This window comes from Oncorhynchus tshawytscha, linkage group LG28, assembly GCF_018296145.1.
Source record: "Oncorhynchus tshawytscha isolate Ot180627B linkage group LG28, Otsh_v2.0, whole genome shotgun sequence".
NCBI classification, from domain to species: Eukaryota; Metazoa; Chordata; class Actinopteri; order Salmoniformes; family Salmonidae; genus Oncorhynchus; species Oncorhynchus tshawytscha.
This window is the reverse complement of record NC_056456.1, coordinates 4,170,376-4,190,741: the sequence shown is the minus strand read 5'-3', so window position 1 is coordinate 4,190,741 and position 20,366 is coordinate 4,170,376. Positions and strand designations below refer to the sequence as shown.

The 20,366-nt window shown below is 43.8% G+C and overlaps 1 protein-coding gene across 1 annotated transcript in view; it reads right to left on the bottom strand.

The window, feature by feature from the left end:
• The window catches only part of LOC112237730 (neurocan core protein-like), a 71,802-nt gene that overhangs the window by 2,768 nt on the left and 48,668 nt on the right, over positions 1–20,366 (bottom strand). The window contains exons 14-17 of the mRNA XM_042308215.1: positions 13,522–13,635; positions 4,677–4,728; positions 2,348–2,537; positions 1,970–2,114 (exon numbers count right to left, since the gene is read on the bottom strand). Of these exons, the coding sequence (XP_042164149.1) occupies positions 1,970–2,114; positions 2,348–2,537; positions 4,677–4,728; positions 13,522–13,635 (501 nt within the window). The remainder of the gene's footprint in view (positions 1–1,969; positions 2,115–2,347; positions 2,538–4,676; positions 4,729–13,521; positions 13,636–20,366) is intronic.

The window sequence follows — 20,366 nt, the reverse complement described above, 5'->3', positions numbered from 1 at the left end:
ATGCAGCCAATGGCAATGTCCGCTTTAGGTGTAATGCAGCCAATGGCAATGTCCGCTTTAGGTGTAATGCAGCCAATGGCAATGTCCGCTTTAGGTGTAATGCCGGGAGACACTTGGGATTTCAAATCAAATTTTACTTGTCAGATGCGCCGAATACAACAAGTGTAGACCTTACCGTGAAATGCTTACTTACAAGCCCTTAACCAACAGTGCAGTTCAAGAAATAGAGTTAAGAAATGATTTACTAAATAAACTAAAGTGAAAAAAACAACAACAAGCAAACCCCCCAAAAAATCGAAAAAGTAACAAGAAAACGACATAACAATAATGAGGCTATATACAGGGGGTACAGTCAATGTGCGGGGGTACAGGTTAGTCAAGGTCATTTGTAAAGTGACTATGCATAGATAATTAACAGTGAGTAGCAGCAGTGTAAAAACAAAGGGGGGGGGTCAATGTAAATAGTCCGGGTGGCCATTTGATTAACTGTTCAGCAGTCTTATGGCTTGGGGGTAGAAGCTGTTAAGGACCTTTTTGGTCCTAGACTTGGCACTCCGGTACCGCTTGCCGTGCGGTAGCAGAGAAAACAGTCTATGACTTGGGTGACTGGAGTTTTTGACAATTTTTTGGGCCTTCCTCTGACATCGCCTAGTATATAGGTCCTGGATGTCAGGAAGCTGGGGCCCAGTGATGTACTGGTGCAGCTGTAAAACCTTTTGAGGATCTGAGGACCCATGCCAAATCTTTTCAGTCTCCTGAGGGGAAAAGGTGACGTGCCCTCTTCACAACTGTCTTGGTGTGTTTGGACCATGATAGTTCGTTGGACACCAAGGAACTTGAAACTCTCGACCCGCTCAATTTCAGCCCCTTCGATGTTAATTTAATGGGGGTCTGTTTGGCCCTCCTTTTCCTATAGTCCACGATCAGCTCCTTTGTCTTGCTCACGTTGAGGGAGAGGTTGTTGTCCTGCCAGGTTTCTGATCTCCTGAGGGCGTACAGGAGGAGACTAAGCACGCACCCCTGAGTGGCCCCAGTGTTGAGGATCAGCTTGGCAGATGTGTTGTTGCCTACCCTTACCACCTGGGGGCAGCCTGTCATAATGTCCAGGATCCAGTTGCAGAGGGAGATGTTTAGTCCCAGGGTCTTTAGCTTAGTGATGAGGTTTGTGGGCACTATGGTGTTGAACGCTGAGCTCTAGTCAATGAACAGCATTCACACATAGGTGTTCCCTTTGTCCAGGTGGGAAAGGGCAGTGTGGAGTGCGATTTGAGATTGCGACTCTGTGGATCTGTTGGGGCGGTATGCGATTTGTAGTGGGTCTCGGGTTTCCAGCATGATTTGACAGCTCTAACGCAGTTCCCCCTCCAACACCGCCAAAACAACCGCTATGTTGATGTTGGCTAAAGCAGATCTGATTGAATCAAGCCCTTAAAAGCTGCTTGTCACACTGCTGCCTATTGAGGTTTGGCAGCCCGCGTATTAATTGGGTTGTTTCTAGGGGAATTTCAGTGGTTTGGAAATAGCACTATCTTCTGTCTGTCGATAAGGCAAACAAAAAATGATGCATGACACTATGTCTGATGCTAGTCAATAATAACCTGTTGAACTAAATTCTAGATTGACACATTTAACCAAAGGGCCATATTTCTTCTGGCATTTTCCGTTGATAAAACTGTCATTATGCTCTTACACTCAGGGCTGATGTGAAGTTTGTGCATTTCACTGCCAGACATTCTATTGACAAAACAGAACAGTCACCAGGGGATACAAGGCTTTGTAGAGGAAAATGAAGGCTGTGGAACGTAATATGAAGCAGTATTTCCAAAATCGTTATTTGCCGTGATGACTCAACTAAAGCCAAATGAACATAACATCCTGTTTCTAGGCACAGCCCAGTCTAATAGGATCCCACAGTTTCTAAAACCCTTACAGAGGACGTTATTGCCATGTAAATGCATCGTTGTTTTACCTGTGCCTTTCTTGCAGACGTAGGGCAGGTTATAGTTGCAGGGCACATCGTTCCACTTGCCGTCCTCATGGGCGATGGTCACCACACAATCCTCTCCGCCCGCGAAGAAGTTATCAGGCTGGCTCTCTCGCCAGTTCTCATATACCTACACAATACCACACAATTATGTTACATTGTAATCATTTTCTATTATACTGTAGTCATGCTAAATTGGCTTTAAGTCTGTTATAAACTAATAATCACCCAGTTATACATCTGTAGTTAGACTTTACACATATTATTCCAACTGTGAGGATCAAGTACAGGTATAAATCACATATATTCACATACTGAGCACAATATGACATATTATTGACAGAGAGGAATATCGAATCTCACCAGGTCATTGACATCAGTCCATTGGAAGTCCTCCTCTACGGTGCGATCATTCAGGCCAATCCAGGCGTTATCATGGCCCAGCCCATTGATGAACTCCTGCTCTGTGATTGAAGTGATACTACTAAGATGGGAGCTGTGCACTCTGCAGTCTTTCTCTGCATCCTCCCAGGTGTGTCTGTGAGAGAAGTACCTGAAGTGGAGAAACAGGTAGATGTCATTTCAGTAGAATAACATAGGATATATTATTGTTATTATGTTGAGAGGTATTTCATAGCCCCGTTTACACCCCGTTGTAACCTCTGTACAGTGCATTCGGAAAGTACTCAGACCCCTTGACTTTTTCCAACATTTTGTTACGTTATCGCCTTATTCTAAATCGTCATAATGACAAAGCAAAAATATTTTTTATAAACATTTTTGCAAATGTACACTACCGGCCAAAGGTTTTGGAATAACGTTCTCATTCCAGGGTTTTTGTTTATTTGGACTATTTTTTACATTGTAGAATAGTAGTGAAGACATAAACTATGGAATAACACACATGGAATCATGTAGTAACCAAAAATGTGTTCAACAAATTGAAATATATTTTATATTTGAGATTCTTCAAATAGCCACATTTTTCCTTGATGACAACTTTGCACACTCTTGGTATTCTCTCAAATAGCTTCATGAGGTAGTCACCTGGAATGCATTTAAATGAACAGGTGTGCCTTGTTAAAAGTTCATTTGTGGAATTGATTTCCTTCTTAATGCGTTAGAGCCAATCAGTTGGGTTGTGACTAGGTAGCGGGGGTACACAGAAGACAGCCTTATTTGGTAAAAGACCAAGTCCATATTATGGCAAGAACAGCTCAAATAAGCAAAGAGAAATGACCGTCCATCATTATTTTCAGACATGAAGGTCAGTCAATACGGAAATTTCAAAAACTTTGTTCAAAAGTTTCTTCAAGTGCAGTCGCAAAAACCATTAATCGCTATGATGAATGCACTGTCTCATGAGGACCGCCACAGGAAAGGAAGACCCAGAGTTACCTCTGCTGCAGAGGATAAGTTCATTACAGTTAACTGCACCTCAGATTGCAGCCCAAATAAATGCTTCACAGAGTAACTGACACATCTCAACATCAACCTGTTCAGAGGAGACTGCGTGAATCAGGCCTTCATGGTCAAAATGCTGCAAAGAAACCACTACTAAAGGACACTAATAATAAGAAGAGACTTGCTTGGGCCAAGAAACACGAGCAATGGACATTAGACCGTTGGATATCTGTCCTTTGGTCTTATGAGTCCAAATTTGAGATATTTGGTTCCAACCTCTGTGTCTTTGTGATACGCGGTGTGGGTGAACGGATGATCTGCTCATGTGTATTTCCCACCGTAAAGCATGGAGGAGGAGGTGTGATGGTGTGGGTGAACGGATGATCTGCTCATGTGATGGTGTGAACGGATGATCTGGTGTATTTCCCACCGTAAAGTGGAGGAGGAGGTGTGATGGTGTGGGTGAACGGATGATCTGCTCATGTGTATTTCCCACCGTAAAGCATGGAGGAGGAGGTGTGATGGTGCTTTGCTAGTGTCACTGTCAGTGATTTATTTAGAATTTAGAATTCAAGTCACACTTAACTAGCATGGCTACCACAGCATTCTGCAGCGATACGCCATCCCATCTGGTATGGGCTTAGTGGGACTATCCTTTGTTTTTCAACAGGACAATGACCCAACACACCTCCAGGCTGTGTAAGGGCTATTTGACCAAGAAGGAGGGTAATGGAGTGCTGCATCAGATGACCTGGCCTCCACAATCACCCAACCTCAACCAAATTGAGATGGTTTGGGATGAGCTCTACTGACAATTTCTTCAACCTCACGGCTTGGTTTTTGCTCTGATATGCACTGTCAACTGTGGGACCTAATATAGACTGGTGCATCAAATCATGTCCAATCAAGTGAATTTACCACAGGTGGACTCCAATCAAGTTGTAGAAACATCTCAAGGATGATCAATGGAAACAGGATGCACTTGAGCTCAATTTAGAGTCTCATAGCATAAGGTCTGAATACTTATGTAAATAAGGTATGTTTTTAAAATAAAATTGACAAACATTTCTAAAAATCAGTTTTTTCTTTGTCATTATGGTGTGTTGTGTGTAGATTGCTGAGGAAAAAATAATATTTAATCAATTTTAGAATAAGGCTGTAACATAACAAAATGTGGAAAAAGTCAAGGGGTCTCTACACTTTCCGAAGGCACTGTATATGACACTGTTTGATTTGCGATGAATGTTTAGATGCAAAGTTTGTAGAACGTTATTATGTTCACACGCACCTGTAGCAGTGGCCATGGAACTTCCTCCATCCATGTTCACAGCTCTCAACGTCTAAGAGTAGAGGGAGAAAGGAGAGAGGTGGAGGGAGGAGAGAGGGATAGGCGAGAGAGGTAAGTGTGTGGAAGATGGGAGACAGATAAAGGAGGCAAGGAAGAGAGAAAGAGATAGGGGAGGGAAAGAGAGATGAAAAGAGGGACAATGACAGAGAAAAGAATAGCGAGAGGTGGATCAAAAGGAGAGAAGATTATTCTATATACCCTTTCAACCTTCCATCCAGTATTGTACCTCTCAGGACCTGCAAGGACACATATTAATGGTGTTAAGATCCTGTGAGAGTGAATGAAACACTAAACCTACAATCATGGATCCTGCATTTCCATTCTCAGCACACGGTGTTCCTTTTTCTGCATAGGCAGGACTCATTATTGTGCATTACGAGGACTCATTAATAACTAAGGGTTATGTATTCATTCATCCTCATTGCTATTAGTGTTTCTGCACACACGGGGGAGGACAAATGAGGAGTTGTGGGCGGCTGTCTGACTCTGAAGCCAGCGAGGTGTGTGCGTGTCTGCGCTCGTTTCAGTGTGTGCGTGCGTGTGTTTCGGTGTACATATATCAGGCAGCTCTCTGCAGCACAGTGACAGGTACAGATATAATGCCTGATAGCGGGTGAGTGATACTCCAGGGGTGCCAAGGTGAATGGCAAGGCACTGGAGCGACGAACTGCCCTTGTTGTCTCTGCCTGTCCAGCACCCCTCTCTCCACTGGGATTCTCTGCCTCTGACCCTATTACGGGGACTGAGTCACTGGCTTACTAGTGCTCTTCCATGCCGTCCCTAGGAGACGTGATCTTCCTGTCCGGTTATGTACCACCTCGGGCTTGTTCGGTGGAGGAGATCTTCGTGGGCTATACTCAGCCATGTCTCAGGGTACTACGTTGGTGGTCTGTTGATATCTCTCTAGTGTTGTGGGGGCTGTGCATTGGCAAAGTGGGTGGGGTTATATCCTGCCTGGTTGGTCCTGTCCGTGGGTATCGTCGGACGGGGCCACAGTGTCCCCCCGACCCACCTCTGTCCCAGTTTCCAGTATCTATGCTGCAATAGTCTATGTACCGGGGGACTAGGGTCAGTCTGTTGTATCTGGTGTAATTCTCCTGTCTTATCTGGTATCATTTGTGAATTTAAGTATGATCCCTCCAATTCTCTCTCTCTTTCTCCCAGCCCTAGGACCATGCCTCAGGACTATCTGGCCTGATGACTCCTGGCTGTCCCCAGTCCACCTGGTCGTGCTGCTGCTCCAGTTTCAACTGTTCTTCCTGCGGCTAGGGAACCCTGACCTGTTCAACGGATGTGCTACCTTGTCCCTGACCTGCTGTTTTCAACCTTCTCCTCCTCTCTACCACATCTGCTGTCTAGACCTCTTAATGATCAGTTATGAAAGGCCAACTAACATTTACTCCTGAGGTACTTTAAAAAATATATATAATTTCACCTTTATTTAACCAGGTAGGCTAGTTGAGAAAAAGTTCTCATTTACAACTGCGACCTGGCCAAGATAAAGCAAAGCATCATTGAAGGAAGCTCAGGGGCGAGGTAAAAGAGACAGATGAGGAACACAAACAACAACACAGAGTTACACATGGAATAAACAAACATACAGTCAATAACACAATAGAAAAAAGTCTATATACAGTGTGTGCAAATGAGGTAAGATAAGGGAGGTAAGACAATAAATAGGCCACAGTGGCGAGATAATTACAATTTAGCAATTAAACACTGGCGTGATAGATGTGCAGAAGATGAATGTGCAAGTAGAGATGAATGTGCAAGTAGAGATACTGGGGTGCAGAGGAGCAAAACAAATAAATAACAGTAATGGGGATGAGGTAGTTGGATGGGTTATTTACAGATGGGCTATGTACAATTGCAGTGATCTGTGAGCTGCTCTGACAGCTGGTGCTTAAAGTTAGTGAGGGAGATATGAGTCTCCAGCTTCAGTGATTTTTGCAATTCAATCCAGTCATTGGCAGCAGAGAACTGGAAGGAAAGGCGGCCAAAGGAGGATTTAGCTTTGGGGGTGACCAGTGAAATATACCTGCTGGAGCGCGTGCTACAGGTGGGTGCTGCTATGGTGACTAGTGAGCTGAGATAAGGTGGGGCTTTACCTAGCAAAGACTTATAGATGATCTGGAGCCAGTGGGTTTGGCGACGAATATGAAGCGAGAGCCAGCCAACGAGAACATACAGGTCGCAGTGGTGGGTTGTATATGAGGCTTTGGTAACAAAACGGATGGCACTGTGATAGACTGCATCCAATTTGCTAAGTAGCGTGTTGGAGGCTATTTTGTAAATGACATCGCCGAAGTCAATCGGATCGGTAGGATAGTCAGTTTTACAAGGGTATGTTTGGCAGCATGAGTGAAGGATGCTTTGTTGCGAAATAGGAAGCAGATTCTAGATTTAATTTTGGATTGGAGATGCTTAATGTGAGTCTGGAAGGAGAGTTTACAGTCTAACCAGAAACCTAGGTATTTGTAGTTGTCCACATATTCTAAGTCCGAACCGTCCAGAGTAGTGATGCTGGACGGGTGGGCAGGTATGGGCAGCGATCGGTTGATTTAATTTTACTTGCATTCACAGTTTTTCTCAATTGCTAAAACACTAAAACCCATTGGCTGAACAAAGTTCTCATTTGCCTGTACTCATTTAGCTAATTATGGAGTCTGTTGTCAATATCTTAAACCATTTCACATGGTAAAACACCATTTGCAGATCTCACTTAGTCTTTTCAGCAAAACTCTAAACACATTCTCATTCTCAAAACACATTCTGCACTCTAATGCACATGTCATCCATACTGGTAAACACAAGTGGCAACAATCAAATACAAATAGAGAACATATGTCATTGATTGAACACAACCACTCAAAATGGATTTATCCTGTTTCAAATGATGCGACACAACCAATATAAGCCAGTTCAGAGAGCAAACAGGTTGTTGAAGGTGGGAAGGAGAAAGTCTGAGAATGGATAGAAGAAACAATGTGAGAGGACGAGGACGAGTGCGTATGCGAGGTGGGCGACGAAGAGGAGGAGGAGGGCAAGACAGACGAAGAGGAGGAGGAAGACAAAGAGTGGAAATATCTGATGAAATTCGAGCAACAGTCCAACAGTCCATGTTCTTGTCCATGGACTGACAATGAGGGAAGCAGGATTTAGAGTGCAACCCAATTTGAGCTGATTTTCTGTGTCCACCACAGTAAGGACATTCAGAGAAGAGAACAGGTACAGGATACTGCTGTATTTTTGTAATTGCAAATGTACTGTACTACACTATATGCAGCTGTTTCAATAGACATGTGTAAAGTTAATCACTGTGTGTATTGTACTGCATGAATATGTTTTGTAACTGCACAACTACGTTTTGTAGAATTGCAAGGCTAACTCGTGCAGGTGAAAGGACAGCTACATTCACTCAGGAGCAAGAGGCCGTTATAGTTGGCATGGTCCTTCAAGATAATGCAATACGACTCAGAGAAATCCAGGAACGAGTGATACAAGACAACACACACTTCCAGGGAATTGACAGTGTGAGCATTTCCACAATTGACCGTGTCCTCCATCGTAACAGGATGCGAATGAAACAAGTATACAGAGTACCTTTTGGGCACAACTCACCAAGAGTGAAAGAACTGCGAGCTCAGTATGTACAAGTAAGTGTACATTCAGAAACATTTACTGTAATCCAGATTGTCTTCAGTACTAACACATACTATGTGAATGACATTACTCTTCAGTACATACAATGTATGTGAATCAGAAGCCTAATTGTACTCTACAGTATAGCACTGTCTCTGTACAACTTGCAAAATCCTACATACAGTATATTGTATTTCTACACAGACAATATTTGACTTGGAAACCTTGGACAGACCCCATGAGTTCATCTTTGTCGATGAAGCAGGCTTCAATCTAACAAAGAGGAGAAGGAGAGGCCGAAACATGATTGGACAGCGGGCCATTGTTGAAGTCCCTGGTCAACGAGGTGGCAATGTTACAATCTGTGCTGCTATCAGCAACCATGGTGTTCTACATCACCATGTTACACTCGGGCCATATATCACCCAGCATCTTCTAAGATGTATTTCCAATCTAAGAGATCTTTTATTTGAGCAGCAGGTTCAAGAGCAGCAGGGTCAAGAGCTAAATGAGAATCCCATTCCCACCTATGTGATAGTGTGGGACAATGTCAGTTTCCACCGAGCTGCTCAGGTAAGGGAATGGTTTAACATCAATGGGCAGTTAATGAACTTGTACCTCCCTCCATACTCGCCTTTCCTGAATCCGATTGAGGAGTTTTTCTCCTCTTGGAGATGGAAAGTGTATGATAGACAACCCTACAACAGAGTAAATCTGCTGCAAGCCATGGATTTAGCCTGTGGTGATATAGGTGAGGAATCATGTCAGGGCTGGATACGGCACACAAGAGGCTTCTTCCCCCGTTGCCTCAGGAGAGACAATATTGCTTGTGATGTCAACGAAGTGCTCTGACCCAGCCCAAAGACAAGAAGAAGCACATTGATCACATGTTTACTCCTTTGGCTTTTGTCCCTTTTAGTATTGTATACTGTAGTACAGTGCATTGTAGGCTGTATACTGTACAATGGACAAATTGTATGGCCCTGAACATTGTGCTTTCCATTTATTAACAGTACTGACTGCTCAATAGATTTTGACTCGTTGCAGGTTCATATCAACAAAGAACAAGAATTACAGTATCACGGAGACAAAGGACAAGTTTGTGAGATGCAGGGTACAGTACTGTAAAAATAGGGGTACAAGGAGGAGGAAGAACAAAAAACAAAATTGCAAAGAGCAAAGCAGAGTAGTAATTTCTGATAAATTTTGAGCTACTATGATAGAACATGTTTTCGTTCATCAAAAGACAATGATGGAAAAATATGAATATTTTTTTATGTTCTTCTCCCTGAGAATTGTATGTTTTGAACAATGTGTTTTCTATTTTTCAGTGTATTGTTTACTGACTGCTTGAGAGTGTGGCAGGGTAGCCTAGTGGTTAGAGCGTTGGACTAGTAACCGGAAGGTTGCAAGTTCAAACCCCTGAGCTGACAAGGTACAAATCTGTCGTTCTGCCCCTGAATAGGCAGTTAACCCACTGTTAACCCACCTAGGCCGTCATTGAAAATAAGAATTTGTTCTTAACTGACTTGCCTGGTTAAATAAATAAAGGTCAATTTTGATCACTTTGTTTATGATTTGAGAGCAGTGTTTGATTTTGAACACAGGTAAAACTGTTTTGAGGCGAATGTTTCATTTTTGCGAGTGGAGTCAGAGGTTATGTAAATAGTGCCTGAAGATGAGGTTTTGTGTTGAATGTTTTCAGGAAATGGAGCAAGGTTTCAGAAATTGTGTTTTAGCAATTGAGAAAAACTAAGAGCAGTTGGAGACCACGGAAGGAGAGTTGTTTGGCATTGAAGCTCGTCTGGAGGTTTGTTAGCACAGTGTCCAAAGAAGGGCCAGAAGTATACAGAAGGGTGTCTTCTGCGTAGAGGTGGATCAGAGAATCACCACCAGCAAGAGCAACATCATTGATGTATACAGAGAAAAGAGTCGGCCCGAGAATCGAACCCTGTGGCACTCCCATAGAGACTGCCAGAGGTCCGGACAACAGACCCTCCGATATGACACACTGAACTCTGTCTGAGAAGTAGTTGGTAAACCAGGCGGGGCAGTCATCTGAGAAACCAAGGTTGTTTAGTCTGCCGATAAAAATGTGGTGATTGACAGAGTCGAAAGCCTTGGTCAGATGGATGAATACAGCTGCACAGTATTGTCTCTCATCATTGGCGGTTATGATATGACCAGCTCGGAAACCAGATTGCATAGCGGAGAAGGTACGGTGGGATTCGAAATGGTTGGTGATCTGTTTGTTAACGTGGCTTTCGAAGACCTTAGAAAGGCAGGGTAGGATAGATATAGGTCTGTAGAAGTTTGGGTCTAGAGAGCCTCTCCCTTTGAAGAGGGGGATGACCGCTGTAGCTTTCCAATCTTTGTGGATCTCAGACGATACGAAAGAAAGGTTGAAAAGGCTAGTAATAGGGGTTGCAACAATTTCGGCTGATCATTTTAGAAAGAGAGGGTCCAGATTGTCTAGCTCTGCTGATTTGTAGGGGTCCAGATTTTGCAGCTCTTTCAGAACATTTGGGTGAAGGAGAAATGGGGAGGCTTCCGCAAGTTGCTGTGGGGCTTGCAGGGCTGTTGACCTGGGTAGGGGTGGCCAGGTGGAAAGCATGGCCAGACGTAGAAAAATGCTTTTTGAAATTCTCAATTATTGTGAATTTATCGGTGGTGACAGTGTTTCCTAGCCTCAGTGCAGTGGGCAGCTGGGAGGAGGTGCTCATATTCTCCATGTAGTTTACAGTATCCCAGATCTTTTTGGTGTTTGTGCTGTTTGAATTTCTTTTTGAAAAGGCTAGCATTTACTTTCCTAACTGCCTGTGTACATTGGTTTCTAACTTCCCTGAAAAGTTGCATATCGTGGGGGCTATTTGATGCTAATGCCGTATGCCACGGGATGTTTTTGTGCTGGTCAAGGGCAGTCAGTTCTGGAGTGAACCACGGGCTATATCTGTTCCTGGTTCAAATTTCTTTGAATGGGGCATGCTTATTTAAGATTGTGAGGAAAGCACTTTTAAAGAATAGCCAGGCATCTTCTACTGATGGATTGAGGTCAATTCCCTTCCAGGATACCCGGGCCAGGTCAATTAGAAAGGCCTGCTCGCTGAAGTGTTTTAGGGAGCGTTTGACAGTGATGAAGAGTGGTCGTTTGACCGCAGAACCATTACGGACGCAAGCAATGAGGCAGCGATCGCTGACATCCTGGTTGAAGACAGCAGAGGTGTATTTGGAGGGCAGGTTGGTTAGGATGATATCTATGAGGGTGCCTGTGTTTACAGATTTGGGGTTGTACCTGGTAGGTTCATTGATAATTTGTGTGAGATTGAGGGCATCAAGCTTAGATTGTAGGATGGCCGTGGTGTTAAGCATGTCCCAGTTTATGTCACCTAACAGCACGAGCTCTGAAGATAGATGGGGGGATATCAATTCACATATGGTGTCCAGGGCACAGCTGGGTCAGAAGGTGGTCTATAGCAAGCAGAAACGGTGAGAGACTTGTTTCTGGAAAGGTGGATTTTTAAAAGTAGAAGCTTAAATTGTTTGGGCACAGACCTGGATAGTAAGACAGAACTCTGCAGGCTATCTCTGCAGTAGATTGCAACTCTGCCCCCTTGGCTATAAAATGTTATAGTTAGAGATTGAAATTTCAGGGTTTTTGGTGGCCTTCCTAATCCAGGATTCAGACAAGGCTAGGATATCCGGGTTGGTAGAGTGTGCTAAAGCAGTGAATAAAACACACTTAGGGAGGAGGCTTCTAATGTTAACATGCATGAAACCCACAGCTTTTTCGGTTACAGAAGTCAACAAATGAGAGCGCCTGGGGAATGGGAGTGGAGCTAGGCACTGCAGGGCCTGGATTAACCTCTACATCACCAGAGGAGCAGAGTAGGATAAGGGTACGGCTAAGGGCTATAAGAACTGGTCGTCTAGTACGTTTGGAACAGAGAGTAAAAGGAGCAGGTTTCTGGGTGGGGTAGAATAGATTAGCGGAGGCATAGGTTAGCGGAGGCATATTGAGCAGGGCTGGAGGCTCTACAGTGAAATAATACAATAATCACTAACCAAAACAGCAATGGGAAAAGGCATATTGACATTAGGGAGAGGCATGCGTAGCCGAGTGATCAAAGGGTCCAATGAGTAGCTGGATGTGCTGGAGACATGGCGATTCAAACAGCTAGCGGGCCGGGGCTAGCAAGCTAGCAGAAGGGTAATAGAGGGAAGTCGTGATGGAAGAAGTCTGTTGTAGCCCCCTCATGCGGTTACGTCGGCAGATCAGTGGTGATGGATCAGCAGGGCTCCTTGTAGTAAAAGGGTCAATTAGCAAAATAGGTATAGTAGCCCAAGAAATTGACTGATAGACCACTTCAGCTAACAGCTAACAGAACTGTTGCACCCTCTACAATCACTGTGATTATTATTATTTGACCCTGCTGGTCATCTATGAACGTTTGAACATCTTGAATAACAATCAGGCCTTAAATGGCCATGTACTCTTATAATCTCCACCAGGCACAGCCAGAAGAGGACTGGCCACCCCTCAGAGCCTGGTTCCTCTCTAGGTTTCTTCCTAGGGTCCTGCCTTTCTAGGGAGTTTTTCCCAGCCACTGTGCTTCTACATATGCATTGCTTGCTATTTGGGGTTTTAGGCTGGGCTTCTGTATAACACCTTGTGACATCTGCTGATATAAAAAGAGCTTTATAAATACATTGGATTGATTGATTGATTGATTGATAGTGCACTGTGATGTTAGCCGCTGATCCAGCTGTAAGCCGATACTGCACATAACGCTGATCAAGATGATCTGGATCACAGCCGGCTGCTGTAGACTGCTGATAGCAGACAGGCAACATTATCCTGATCCCTGTAGATACTGTATCTAGGTATTTACTGTCGACACGTTTATAGAGCTACACATATAGAAGTAGCGAAAACAAAACATCAGAAATTGAGATATTATTTTCCATAAGGTTAAATGGTTAAATGTGAGACTTGATTGAAAGCTCCATTAAAACATGCCCCTGTATAATTTGGAGAAGTGTATGTTAGATGAAAGTCTCTCTCTCTGTTTAGGCTGTGTGTATTGACTATAGTGTGTTTCCATGCTTGCGCCATGTGTTGACCAGTGTGTATTCACTGTCTTACCCTTCTCACACGTGTCTCCTGCATAGCTGGGCAGACAGAGGCAGACAAACGAGTGGATCTTGTCGATGCAGGTGCCTCCGTTTAGACATGGATTGGACTGGCAGTCATCCACGTCTGTTAGAAAAAACACACACAACACCGGTTGGAGAGTCCTGAGTAACCGTCCACTTTAAATCAAATTTTATTAGTCACATGCGCCAAATACAACAGTTAGACCTTACAGTGAAATGCTTACTTATGAGCCCCTAACCGACAATGCAGTTTAAAAAAATACAGATAAGAATAAGAGATTAAAGACGAGCAGTAAAAAAAATAACAATATATACAGGGTGTACCGGTACAGAGTCAATGTGGAGGCTATATACAGGGTGTACCGGTACAGAGTCAATGTGGAGGCTATATACAGGGGGTACCGGTACAGAGTCAATGTGGAGGCTATATACAGGGGGAACCAGTACAGAGTCAATGTGGAGGCTATATACAGGGGGTACCGGTACAGAGTCAATGTGGAGGCTATATACAGGGGGTACCACTACAGAGTCAATGTGGAGGCTATATACAGGGTGTACCGGTACAGAGTCAATGTGGAGGCTATATACAGGGGGTACCGGTACAGAGTCAATGTGGAGGCTATATACAGGGGGAACCAGTACAGAGTCAATGTGGAGGCTATATACAGGGGGTACCGGTACAGAGTCAATGTGGAGGCTATATACAGGGTGTACCGGTACAGAGTCAATGTGGAGGCTATATACAGGGGGTACCGGTACAGAGTCAATGTGGAGGCTATATACAGGGTGTACCGGTACAGAGTCAATGTGGAGGCTATATACAGGTTATTACGGTACAGTCAATGTGGAGTCTATGTACAGGGTGTACCAGTACAGAGTCAATGTGGAGGCTATATACAGGGGTACCAGTACAGAGTCAATGTGGAGGCTATATACAGGGTGTACCAGTACAGAGTCAATGTGGAGGCTATATACAGGGTATTACAGTACAGAGTCAATGTGGAGGCTACATACAGGGGGTACCGGTACAGAGTCAATGTGGAGGCTACATACAGGGGGTACCGGTACAGAGTCAATGTGGAGGCTATATACAGGATGTACTGGTACAGAGTCAATGTGGAGGCTATATACAGGGGGTACCGGTACAGAGTCAATGTGTGGGGCGGTTAGTTGAGGTTATATGTACATGTAGGTAGAATTAATTAAAGGGACTATGCATAGATGACAACAGAGAGTGGCAGTGGTATGGAGAGGAGAGGGGAGGGGGGGGGGCAATGTGAATAGACTGGGTGGCCATTTGACTAGATGTTCAGGAGTCTTATGGCTTGGGGGTAGAAGCTGTTTAGAAGCCTCTTGGACCTAGAATTGGCGCTCCGGTACTGCTTGCCATGCGGTAGCAGAGAGTACAGTCTATGACTAGGGTGGCTGGAGTTCTCTGACACCAGCCACCCTGAGGACCCATGTCAAATCTTTTCAGTCTCCTGAGGGGAAATAGGTTTGTTGTGCCCTCTTCACTACTGTCTTGGTGTGCTTGGACCATGTTAGTTTGTTGGTGATGTGGACATCAAGGAACTTGAAGCTCTCAACCTGCTCCACTGCAGCCCCGTCGATGAGAATGGGGGTGTGCTCGGTCCTCTTTGTCCTGTAGTCCACAATCATCTCCTTTGTCTTGATCACGTTGAGGGAGAGGTTTAGACTCGTTCACTCAAGTTCACTGGCTATGCGCACAGACCTTGCACAAATACTTTTCCTGTAAACCAAGCATTTGACGACAGTGGGCGAATTGTGGAAAAATTCCAGCTAAGCTTGGTCTAAATGATTCGGGATAGAGTAAAGAGAACAATGTCCACAGCTCTGACATTCTCCCAGAGGTGATTCATTGGTGTAACACAAAGGAAAGATTCTTCCGATGTTTTCTATGTCCATCAACTGCAGCAGTGGTTGCTGTGGGAACAACACTTTTATTTGATTTATTTAACTAGGCAAGTCGGTAAAGAACAAATTCTTATCTACAATGATGGTCTACCCCGGGCCAAACCTGGACGACGCTGAGCCAATTGTGCCTCGTCCTATGGGACTCCCAATCATGGCCAGATGTGATGGAGCCTGGATTCAAACCAGGTACTGCAGTGACACCTCTTGCACTGGGATGCAGTGTCTTAGACCACTGTGCCACTCACCACACTAACTAAATTCACCAGGAAATTGTATCCAAATCAAACCATTTTGAAGACCACTCTTGCCCTCAACAACATTTTCTGTCACATTTTTGCAAACAATGTCCATTTTGACCACTACCCCCAACAAGTTAGACAAACCGTTAGAGCTTTTGGAAGATTTGGCTACTTCTCTGTGTCTTCAGCCGAGCAGTTAAGAGCGTTGGGCCACTAAGTCGAAAGGTCGCTGGTTCAATTCCCAGAGATGGCTAGGTGGATAACCCCCAACAAAAACTGCCCCCCGGTGCCGATGACGTGGATGTCGATATGGCAGCCCCCCGCACCGCTCTGATTCAGAGGGGTTAAATATGGAAGATACAGTGCCGTGCGAAAGTATTCGGCCCCCTTGAACTTTGCGACCTTTTGCCACATTTCAGGCTTCAAACATAAAGATATAAAACTGTATTTTTTTGTGAAGAATCAACAACAAGTGGGACACAATCATGAAGTGGACCGACATTTATTGGATATTTCAAACTTTTTTAACAAATCAAAAACTGAAAAATTGGGCGTGCAAAATTATTCAGCCCCTTTACTTTCAGTGCAGCAAACTCTCTCCAGTAGTTCAGTGAGGATCTCTGAATGATCCAATGTTGACCTAAATGACTAATGATGATAAATACAATCCACCTGTGTGTAATCAAGTCTCCGTATAAATGCACCTGCACTGTGATAGTCTCAGAGGTCCGTTAAAAGCGCAGAGAGCATCATGAAGAACAAGGAACACACCAGGCAGGTCCAATATACTGTTGTGAAGAAGTTTAAAGCCGGATTTGGATACAAAAAGATTTCTCAAGCTTTAAACATCCCAAGGAGCACTGTGCAAGCGATAATATTGAAATGGAAGGAGTATCAGACCACTGCAAATCTACCAAGACCTGGCCGTCCCTCTAACCTTTCAGCTCATACAAGGAGAAGACTGATCAGAGATGCAGCCAAGAGGCCCATGATCACTCTGGATGAACTGCAGAGATCTACAGCTGAGGTGGGAGACTCTGTCCATAGGACAACAATCAGTCGTATATTGCACAAATCTGGCCTTTATGGAAGAGTGGCAAGAAGAAAGCCATTTCTTAAAGATATCCATAAAAAGTGTTGTTTAAAGTTTGCCACAAGCCACCTGGGAGACACACCAAACATGTGGAAGAAGGTGCTCTGGTCAGATGAAACCAAAATTGAACTTTTTGGCAACAATGCAAAATGTTATGTTTGGCGTAAAAGCAACACAGTTCATCACCCTGAACACACCATCCCCACTGTCAAACATGGTGGTGGCAGCATCATGGTTTGGGCCTGCTTTTCTTCAGCAGGGACAGGGAAGATGGTTAAAATTGATGGGAAGATGGATGGAGCCAAATACAGGACCATTCTGGAAGAAAACCTGATGGAGTCTGCAAAAGACCTGAGACTGGGACGGAGATTTGTCTTCCAACAAGACAATGATCCAAAACATAAAGCAAAATCTACAATGGAATGGTTCAAAAATAAACATATCCAGGTGTTAGAATGGCCAAGTCAAAGTCCAGACCTGAATCCAATCGAGAATCTGTGGAAAGAACTGAAAACTGATGTTCACAAATGCTCTCCATCCAACCTCACTGAGCTCGAGCTGTTTTGCAAGGAGGAATGGGAAAAAATGTCAGTCTCTCGATGTGCAAAACTGATAGAGACACACCCCAAGCGACTGCTAGCTGTAATCGCAGCAAAAGGTGGCGCTACAAAGTATTAACTTAAGGGGGCTGAATAATTTTGCACGCCCAATTTTTCAGTTTTTGATTTGTTAAAAAAGTTTGAAATATCCAATAAATGTCGTTCCACTTCATGATTGTGTCCCACTTGTTGTTGATTCTTCACAAAAAAATACAGTTTTATATCTATGTTTGAAGCCTGAAATGTGGCAAAAGGTCGCAAAGTTCAAGGGGGCCGAATACTTTCGCAAGGCACTGTACATTTTGGGTGAATGCATTCAGTTGTGCAACTGACTTCGTATCCCCCTTTGATTTCTTGCACTAATACGTGTCTTTTCTTACTAGAACTGACTTTGCCAATAGCTGCTTTATTGAGTAAAAGTTACTGTGAATGCACCGACTGTATGTGGTTCTGGGTAAGAGCTTCTACAAAATTACTAAAATGTAAAGGTAAATGTTTTGTAAGGGAGGAGGATAATTTAATTCTCACCATGGCAACTCAAGATTACTGTGGATGTTTCTGTTTTCCTGTTCTTTGTCCCTCTCCTTCCTACTTCATGAATCAGGGCGCCCTGAGAGTACTTCAGAGCCAATTCACTTATTTCATTATTCCTGTGCCAAGCTCAAGGTAGCGAGAGCCATCTCTCTCTCTCTATCAATTCAAGGGGCTTTATTGGCATGGGAAGCATATGTTTACATTGCCAAGCAAGTTAAATGGATAATAAACAAAAGTGAAATAATCAAAAATGAACAGTAAACATTACACTCACTAAAGTTCCAAAGGAATAGAGACATTTCAAACGTCATATACAAAAGGGAAAATAAATAAACATAAATATGGGTTGTATTTACCTCTCGTCGGCTTTGTGTTCAGGTTACCTGATGAAATTGCTGTACAATATGATCTTGTTGCCATCTGATGCACATTCAGATGTCATAAGTCAACACAGCGGAGCTCTCTCTGTCCTCTGCCGTGCCTTGATTGTATTACTGTTGATGATATCTGGAAATGTACATGAACACCCTGGCCCATCTACTGTTGCTAGCCCCAATTCTGACTTGTGCTCTGATATCTGCTTCACTGATTTCTGCTCTCGTAAAAGCCTGGGTTTTCTGCACGTTAACACTAGAAGCTTATTACTTAAAATGGATCAATGGAAAGTGTGGGTTTACAGCTTCAAACCATTTGTGTTGGTCGTTACTGAGACGTGGTTAAGGAAGAGTGTTTTGAATACTGATGTTGACCTTTCTGGTTATAACCTTTTTCGGCAAGACAGATCTTCCAAAGGCTGGGGAGTGGCAATCTTTACGAAGGGTCACCTTCAGTGCTCGGTTGTCTCCACCAAATCTGTCCCCAAACAATTTTATTTGCTGGTTTTAAGCATTAAACATTCAAATAGCTATCGTCCTCCATCAGCACCGGCCTGCACCCTACCTGTCCTAAGCTCTCTCCTGGCCCCTTACACTAAGTCTGAATTTGTCCTGCTAGGTGACCTAAACTGGGACATATTTAACCCACCTCACCAAGTTCTAAAGTAATGGGACTCCCTAAATCTTTCTCAGATTATTACCAATCCCACGAGGTATGACTCCAAACACCCAGAAAATGCTCCTCTCATCAATGTTATCCTCACAAATCATCCTGATAGCTATTAGTCTGGTGTTTTCTGTAATGATCTTAGTGATCATTGTTTTATAACCTGTGTTCGTAAAGGCTGCGTAGTGAAATGACCTGTCCTGATTTGTCATAGACGCTTGCTACAAAACTTTAATGATCAAGCCTTCCTTCATGAACTGGCCTCTGTAAATTGGTATAGAATCAGCTTGATTCCCTCTGTCGAAGACACTTGAACCTTCTTTTTGGATATTTTCAATGTTATTATTAACAAACACACCCCCATAAAGAAAATAAGAATTATAAACAGGTTCAGCCCCTGGTTCGACTGTGATCTGGCAGAGTTACTCCACCGCAAGAATTCAATTTGGCGAAAGGCAAGGCACATGCATAGTCAGGCTGACTGGCTCTCATTCAGGCAAATGAGAAATAAGTGCACTCATTCGGAAAGGCCAAAGTTTAGTTACTTTATTTTGTGTTAAATGCTCTACAACAAAGCTTTCTTAGTGTCCAACAAGCTTTCTCTACCCTTAACCTTAACCTTGAACACCTCCAAAACAAAAGTCATGTGATTTTGTATGAAGAATGCCCCTCTTCCCACAGGTGTGATTACTACCTCTGAGGGTTTAGAGCTTGAGGTAGTCACCTCATACAAGTACTTGGGAGTATGGCTAGAAGGTACACTGTCCTTCTCTCAGCACATATCAAAGCTGCAGGCTAAAGTTAAATCTAGACTTGGTTTCCTCTATCGTAATCGCTCTTCTTTCACCCCAGCAGCCAAACTAACCCTGATTCAGATGACCATACTACCCATGCTAGATTACGGAGACATCATTTATAGATCGGCAGGTAAAGGTGCTCTCGAGCGGCTAGATGTTCTTTACCATTCGGCCATCAGATTTGCCACCAATGCTCCTTATAAGACACATCACTGCACTCTATACTCCTCTGTAAACTGGTCATCTCTGTATACCCGTCTCAAGACCCACTGGTTGATGCTTATTTATAAAACCCTCTTAGGCCTCACTCCCCCTCTGAGATATCTACTGCAGCCCTCATTCTCCACATACAACACTCGTTCTGTTCTGCCAGTCACATTCTGTTAAAGGTCCCCAGAGCACACACATCCCTGGATCGCTCCTCTTTTCAGTTCGCTGCAGCTAGCGACTGGAACGAGCTGCAACAAACACTCAAACTGGACAGTTTAATCTCCATCTCTTCATTCAAAGACTCAATCATGGACACTTTTACCCGACAGTTGTGGCTGCTTTGTACGATGTAATGTTGTCTCTACCTTATTGACTTTTGTGCTGTT